We start from the raw sequence: 7,535 nt of genomic DNA on the forward strand, positions 1-7,535 counted from the left end.
ATACTACAGTGATGTGTTCATTTCTGCCCTTTGAGTTGTTTGACCATCTATGGTTTGATTCGGCTTCTCTACAGCACTTAATACAACACCCACAGTGTCAACTGTGCAAAAAGAGATATGTAGAAAAGATGTCGTGTAAGTCCTTTAAACTGTTATCAGCAGGCTGTCTTCTTATTAAGAAACAAAACGTTTGAGCTGTAGTAATGTAGTGAATTTAATAATGTCTTGTAGACTCGTTCATTACACATGATACATGGAGTTTCTCAGCACATACACATACATTCATGGAAGTTTGGCAAGTAGAAGTACAAGAGTAGCCATCATAAAGGAAAGTACAAAGGTTACTGTACACAGAAGCGACAAGACATGCAGTGTTCATTTTTCCAAAAAAAACCAAAACAATGAAATAAGACCATATGTAAAATAAGAAATGTTTCAGTAAATAAAATATAGATATTTGTCATTTTTAAGTGCTTGTAAACAAGTAAGGCATTATATTACACAGTGGATGACAGCACTTGGTGACACCCCGGTGTTTTGGTTGCGCCCACGTTGAGATTGTCCAGCTTACACACAAATAAGTGCCACACCAGTTCAGTGAATTGCACTTTGCTACATGGCTTTCCCAGAATAAGGACATCAAAGTGAGTCTGTTTGCTGCAAAACACTGCAAGCTGTAGTCCCCACCAGCTTTCGTTTTCCAGTTGACCTGCAGCTCTTATCGAGGCCTGTTCACTTCCGTGTAAACGTCTCTGTTTATGCTTCCCAACCATAGCCGTGAGGATGCATCCACACTGGCTTCGCATTAAGCGTCTCGTGAAAGGGATTTTCTGTTACACGGGGCACAAATGTTCTTTATAATGCAGGCCTGTATCCTCGGGCCACATTTGTAGCAGTAATAAACATTAACTAAAGAGCACCATTATTGGAATTAATAAGCCTGGACCTGGTTTGGTAAAAGCTGGCACCCGCTGCTAACATGGTTCATCACCTTCTGCTTCAGCTGGGCCACTTGCTCCCTGAGCACGCTGGCTGTGGATGCCAGCTCGGTGTTCTGCGTTTTCAGGGTCTTGACCTTGTCCTCCAGCCGAGAGATCCTCTCCAGCTTTCTCTTGCGACATTTGGAGGCGGCTATCCTGTTGCGCAGCTTCTTTCTCTCCGCCTTGATGCGCTCTTGGTTGTCCATGTCGATGGGGGACAGAGGAGGACTCTCCCCGAAGCTCTGCATGTCCGGCACGGTCTGAGGTTCGTCCTTCAAAGCGCCGACAGACTGGAGTCGTGACAGAGCGGCCGCAGCGACCGCCTGTTGCTGCGCGGTAGCCAAATGAGACGGCGGCGGCGGGAAGGGAATGGTGTCCGTGGAATAGTTGATGGTGGTGGCTCCGAGCGGACTGGCCGCGTAGCCGTTCAGCGTAGTGTACACAGGGAGGTCTGATGCCTGAAGGCTGGCAGAGCCTGCTGCGCTGGATGATCCGAGGAGCTCCAGCCTGTCCACAGAGACGCACCCCGTCTCGCTCAGCTGGTTCTGCTTGTGAAGATCCTCCAGTGCCTTTACGAAACCTTCCGCGAATTCCTGCTCGTCACTGGCTGACTTTGGGTAAAGGAACTGGGAGGTCGGGTTGGTGGTGGTGACTAGACCGTTGGACTGGATAATAAGTCGCTCTAGGTCCGGAGAGGTTAGTTTCAGGAGTCCTAAGTCTGAGGAGTTGAGAAGTCCGTCTGCGTCCCGGAGCGGGTTAGATTTGAGTTCGGAGTTCTGATTGTCTAGGTTCAGATTAATGTCCTTCTTCATCATCGTGTTCTGGGAATAGATACCGGAGAGCCTCGAAGTATTCACCACGGTGCCTGTGTAGAGGCTTGTTTCCATTCTACACCCTCATGAGAGGGAGTGTTGAGCGTTAGGCATTAACGTTTGTTCAACAGTCACATCCAAACATGAGGAAATCAGCTGACTCTTACTTGGTGTATTCCGGTCTCCTTATCTCCTTTCTCGTCTTATCACTCAGTCGACCACTTCAACTAAGCTGTTGTGCCTGTTGGGGCTCTGATGTGCCTCTATATGATATGGTCTTTTCCCGATGGCACGACTGCTATGCGCAGCGCCAGACCTTGCTCGCTTTCTAGCCCTAAAAATTCCATTATGTCACTCCAGAGCGCGGAGATTGGCCCAAAATGACGTTGGTTTCCGGTTCAATTTGAATAAGGGGCAGAGCCGGCCTTTATCGCCATGGAGACATTAGGTAAACTCCAAACAGTGCAATGCATTGTGGTTTGATGTCATAGCATAAAAAAGCTCAGGGTCGCCAGAAGTGAGCAGAGACTGGGCGGGGAAGGTGTGAGAGGCGAAGGCCAAGGAAAGGGAGAAGAGCGCAGCAGGCTCTGCTGAAAATGTTCCTCCAACTCAGTCAAAAGAAGGTTTTTGATAGATGAAAATGAATAGAAAAGTGGAAGCAGAGCAGGCTTGCTATCTCGTTGTGTTGGTTAAAGTTCAAATTCAGATTACAGCGTTATTTATTCATCACACTCTGATTAGACCTGATTAGAGGCTCAGAGATCACGGTTAACTTTCATATAAACCAGACTTAAGATGAGGCATTATGTCTCATGGTGTTCCTGGTTAAACTGAGCATAAACGAGAAAAGGGAAGGAAACGTTGAAAGTAAATGGAGGAAACCAGTGTGCACTGTGATTGAAAGTAACTTGTGGAAATGTTAATGCCCTTACATGTCCATCAGTGGCTGCTGGAAAACAAACTCTATGTAGGGTATTTTTCTGAGGTCTCCAAAGCCGAATGTATTTGTTCAACAAAAATGCGTGCAGCTACTTTGCAATTATAATATTATTTTTTCTTTTTTTTTACCCGCATGAAATGACTCATATGGCTGGCGAATGTACTTTAGACGCTCACAGCCTCACAGAGCAGAGTGGGATAAACAGAGAGATGTACGAGAGACAAATACAGCATCCTTGCAGTACAGTATATCAGCGAGTTGAGACCCTGCGGTCGAGCAAAACATTGTTATTCCGCCCACCGCTCAGCGGTGACGTCAACAGCCCGCCTGCATCAGCACCAGAGCAGAGAGGGCATCGTTAGTTTCCGTGGCAACAGAGACACGGTGAGTGACGCAGGCAAGACTGAGAGAAAGGTGAATGAGTTGAGGCGGGAGAAGGAGAGAGGGAGGGGCGGGGTAGCGACTGCAGTGCAGGTTGTGTAGGAGGTCTGTGGAGGTGTCCTGTGCGTGTGGGTGTTTGATATGGAGACTGTAGCCACAGCGCCAGTAACATGAATGAGATACATCTTGTGAAGCATTCACTTTATAATGTTTCCAACACCGATGGAGAGCGCATTTTCTTCATTGTGCCAGCCACACAGGATGCAGTGTCCAGAATGTGTGAGTCATTTCGCAACCCAGGGGTGTGGACCGCACAGTGTACCGAGAATGAAAAAAGAAGGGCTGTTCCTGCAAGGCAAAATTAGATTAGCCGTGACTTTCTAACAACAAACCGAGAAGAAAGCTTGTCCTCTACACTCAGGTAAACAGGCTGTGTCAGAGGTTGTGTAAGTCACGGAGAAGTGTCCTTTGACTTTGACTCTCTGGGGAGAAAGGTTCTGCAACACCTTGTACCACTCACCGTGCGTCTGAGCAGCTCCACCGGAGCAGCTGGTTGGGGGTTAAATGTTCACTTGGGGACTTGGGGACTGGCAAGACCCCCCCCAAAAAAAAAATAAATAAATAGAGTGGGTGTTCATGTTTGTTATTCCTTTCAACTGAAACTTCTCTAACTTTAAATCTATAGATACAAAACAGATGCTTGGCTTTCATTTTCAGTATTCCCGTGGCTCGAATTGCACTGTTTTTCATTAAAACGCATTAAAAATGACTGTTGTCATCTTCCTCCTGTCTCTGATTTATTTCCCGATTAAAGGGAGAAAAAATAATCCACAAGATCCCCCCCCCCCGCGTTTATGTGTAGTATGAGCTGCTGCGGAGAGAGAGAGAGATGCATGCCCAAACAATAGATGGCAGTATTATCCATCCACGTCTTGTGTGCCGTTTCCTTTCAGCTGTGAATAAGAAGAAGACAGCACAAAGCGCAGACAATCCTGGGATCCTTGTTAGTGCTCATTTAACACAGCTCCAGTCACATTAACCGAGGACAATGGCCAGTAAGAAGAAAATAGTTGTCACAGGTGAGAGCTCTTGATTGGTCAGCGGACTGGAGATAGGCACAGTGTGTCTGCAAGTCTTTTTTTTTGTTTTTTTTGCAGAGCTGTTATATCTCAGAGTTCTTTATGTCTGAGCTGCACAGTTACTATTGCACTTGAGCTGTCGTGAATACATCATGAATGGATGATGGCTCTGCTTTCAAAGTTAACGCGCTGCAGAGAGTAATGTCGCTGTCGGGGATAAAGGATTTTTGTCTCCTGGCTTTGATAATGGCAAAGAAATCACCCCGTTTCTCTTCACTGTGTCACGTGCTTTTACTGCAATTAATTTTTAACTTGAAGTAACCTTTACACTTTAAATGAAGGGTCCCTTTTTTTTTAACATCAGTCCTGTACCTGCTCTCCATTAAAGATAAGCACTCTGTCTCTGTTGCTTGCCTCGCCACAGATGTGGTTAATTAGTTGTTTCTTCTTTTTTTTTTTTTATTTGTTTTTTCTGCAGGGTTTGAGCCATTTGCTGAGCATACCGTGAACTCCAGCTGGGTTGCTGTACAGGTAATCAGAGATTAATGATTAAGAAAACGGTTTAATTTATCTCCAAAGTTGGGAAAGTCCTGCTTTGAAGCAAGGGATGCCTCAATAAAATGCAACCAATGAATACAAAAGAACACCATATACACTGGCCAATTACACTTAACAGGCCAGATCAGGGGTTCTAATTGCTATACTCCAGCTTGACCATGACCCTGAATTGAATAAGTGTAAGAAATTAAGTGAATTTGTAATGAACATATATGGAAAAATGCTTTAGTAAATTCACAAAGGGCTTGTTATACATATTGCACAAAGCTGTGGATTAAAGGGTCTGTCACTTTGTGCTCATGTTTGTTTATTGCCTGGAAAGCTAATTGCAATTATCTTGTACATAAGCACTGGGTGTGTTCACAGGAGCTGGAGCGGTTAGGACTGGGCGAGGCAGTAGATCTGTATGTGTGTGAGATGCCCGTTGAATACCAGGCTGTTAAGCGCCTACTGCCGTCTCTGTGGAAAGAGAATCAGCCACAGGTATTCAAAGAAATGCACACTATCTTACAGATGGAGTTTTGTATGCATGTAGTGCTATGCAAAAGTCTTGAGCCACTCATTTCTTTACATTTTGTTAGGAAAACTGGAAATGAGTGTAGTGATTTAACAGAAACATGTGGAAGCACAGTATGTAAGGCAAAAACAGTGTAAAGTTTTAACGTGACGACCTTTATCCTCGACACAGCCTGAACTCTTCTAGGCAAGTGTTCTTGTTATTTCTTCAGGAGTAGTTCTCCAGGTTTCTTGAAGGACATTCAAAGCATTTTCCTTCTTTGAATGTTGGCTGCCTTTTGTTCCAGTCTTTATCAAGATGATCGCACACAGTTTCAAAAATGTTGCAGTCCTTGCTCTGCGGAGGCCAGTCCATGACTGTGGCCATACACTTTCCAGGTGGTATTGAAATTTTGATTAGACTCGAATCATAGCAGAGTGTCTACTGTTTTACAGGCTGTTGACTCTCACTGTTGAACCTCTCTCCTGGCCTTCTCCACCCTGAGAATGATTTGAACCAAATATTTCAAAGACTGGTTACTTGACAGCTATTTCTGATGTGGCTTCAGTAACAGTATACGAATCATTTCAGTCCTTGTTTTTGGCTCTGCCACTTTGACCCTTTCATCTCCACTGTCCTCAAAATTTGCACACCATTTGGAGAACTAGTGGGAATCGCCTTGTTGGTGCAAGAGTGCTTTTTCCGCCTGTCAGCTGTCATCATTAGCGCATATACAGAAATCGAAACAATTGTTCTTGTGACAGGCCTCTAGTAAACAAAGTGCCAAAATTTAAAATGTGGTGCTTTGTCAAGTTGTCTGAGTTAGTTAATCAGGAAATGGTCAGGGTTGGCCTCATAAGTGAAAAAGCAGTCAATGTTCAAAGAAAGTCTTGAGTAATAGTTCTCCAGAGCACTTTAAAATATGAGAAGTTTGCTTGCTGGAAGCAAAAGACCTTTGCACAGTATACAGCAAATGCCCAAATGAACCAGTGTCTCCTGTTTGATTTCCTGTGAACAGCTTGTGGTGCATGTCGGTGTTTCTGGATTAGCCACCACAGTCACTCTTGAACGGTGCGGTCATAATAAGGGCTACACGCGTCCAGACAACTGCAGCTTCTGCCCGGCCTCCCAGTGCTGCGTGGAGAACGGCCCGGATTGCATAAAATCAATCCTAGACATGGATACAATCTGTAAAAGGGTCAATGACGCTGGCATTGGCATCACTGTGTCCACTTCTGAGGATGCCGGAAGGTTAGTGATGTTTTTGAAAATGTTTCATAAATAACTCGCCTGCACACTCGGGGTGTGTTCAGCCACCGTATATGGGTGGCTGCCTTTTGTAGCAAAGGAACACAATAAGATATCTTTCAAAGTAAACGGTACCATACAGTCAGCAAACATACGGTGTGTTTGCACAGCTTTTGTTTACACGTCTGTTCTGAATCCTGCAGTCGGGCCCAACAGACAGAATCCATAGCTGATAACAAGGGCCCGATAAGTGTGTGTTTTATCTCATCACAAAATGAAGGCATATGTGCACATTATTCTATTTAAATGCTTAAAGCTGGTGCTACAAACTGCAGTCGGGGATACGTCCATTACTGCAGAGTTGGCACACAGACTTTGAGTGCATCTCCCATCAGTTCCTCCTCCTGACTTTTGCTACAGAGTGCAAGTTTTTCTAACATCCACCTACTTTGGCCCCTTGCAGGTACCTGTGTGACTACACTTACTACACATCTCTGCACCTGGGAAAGGGCCGTGCTGCTTTTGTCCATGTGCCTCCTCTAGCAAAACCCTACAGCGGCAAGGATCTGGGTAGGGCCCTCCAGGCTGTCATACAGGAAATGCTGAAACTGCTGGAGGGGAGTCACAGTGAGGAGGCGCAAAAAGGCACTAAGCACAGCAGTGATAATCCTTAACAAAACTTGACCACTTTTGACTGACTTACAATATGAGGGTACGCACAACTGGCCAGGTGTAATGTTTTCATCTGAGGGAAGCTGTGCGGCTCCCAAACCTGTGACATCCAGGGCCAACTGTTGACCTGGAGCTGCAGAAAATGAGGGCTTGATATTCACATTTGTTTGTCACATCTGTGCCTCACCTGGGTGTGGTGTCTTAGAAATATTATGCCTCTAACACTCCCAATTAGGTTGGTGTCTGGAAATTGTCATTCCCCCGTGTCGCTTTGCACTTCACCCACAGAAATGTGATGACTTTCAAAATGTGAACCTGGAAAAATGTGTTCATCTCAGGGAATATATTGCAAATGCAATCAGTAATGTG

The 7,535-nt window shown here is 45.2% G+C and overlaps 3 protein-coding genes across 4 annotated transcripts in view; 2 read left to right on the forward strand and 1 right to left on the reverse strand.

Annotated features, from left to right (window-relative positions):
- Nucleotides 1-196: 196 nt before the first annotated feature.
- On the reverse strand, nucleotides 197-2,148 carry LOC121814372 (transcription factor jun-D-like). The gene has a single exon (XM_042219979.1). It carries the CDS (start codon nucleotides 1,865-1,867, stop codon nucleotides 932-934), a length of 936 nt encoding a protein of 311 aa, XP_042075913.1. The 5' UTR covers nucleotides 1,868-2,148; the 3' UTR covers nucleotides 197-931.
- A 1,911-nt stretch (nucleotides 2,149-4,059) lies between these two features.
- LOC102300072 (pyroglutamyl-peptidase 1) lies at nucleotides 4,060-7,418 on the forward strand. Of its 2 annotated transcripts, none has more exons than XM_042219981.1 (5): nucleotides 4,060-4,192; nucleotides 4,671-4,723; nucleotides 5,099-5,233; nucleotides 6,265-6,497; nucleotides 6,958-7,418. In XM_042219981.1, the coding sequence occupies exons 1-5, from the start codon at nucleotides 4,162-4,164 to the stop codon at nucleotides 7,166-7,168; spliced, it is 663 nt and encodes a 220-aa protein (XP_042075915.1). In that variant the 5' UTR covers nucleotides 4,060-4,161; the 3' UTR covers nucleotides 7,169-7,418. The 2 variants fall into 2 exon arrangements, with proteins under 2 accessions (XP_042075915.1, XP_042075916.1); XM_042219982.1 differs by having other exon boundaries at nucleotides 5,117-5,233.
- The window catches only part of LOC121814379 (ras-related protein Rab-3A-like), a 4,576-nt gene continuing 4,241 nt past the window's right edge, over nucleotides 7,201-7,535 (forward strand). Inside the window, exon 1 of the mRNA XM_042220047.1 lies at nucleotides 7,201-7,206. Within this exon, the coding sequence (XP_042075981.1) occupies nucleotides 7,201-7,206 (6 nt within the window). The remainder of the gene's footprint in view (nucleotides 7,207-7,535) is intronic.

This window comes from Haplochromis burtoni, unplaced genomic scaffold (assembly GCF_018398535.1).
Source record: "Haplochromis burtoni strain Fernald_Lab_line unplaced genomic scaffold, NCSU_Asbu1 Contig_41, whole genome shotgun sequence".
Classification (NCBI taxonomy): domain Eukaryota; kingdom Metazoa; phylum Chordata; class Actinopteri; order Cichliformes; family Cichlidae; genus Haplochromis; species Haplochromis burtoni.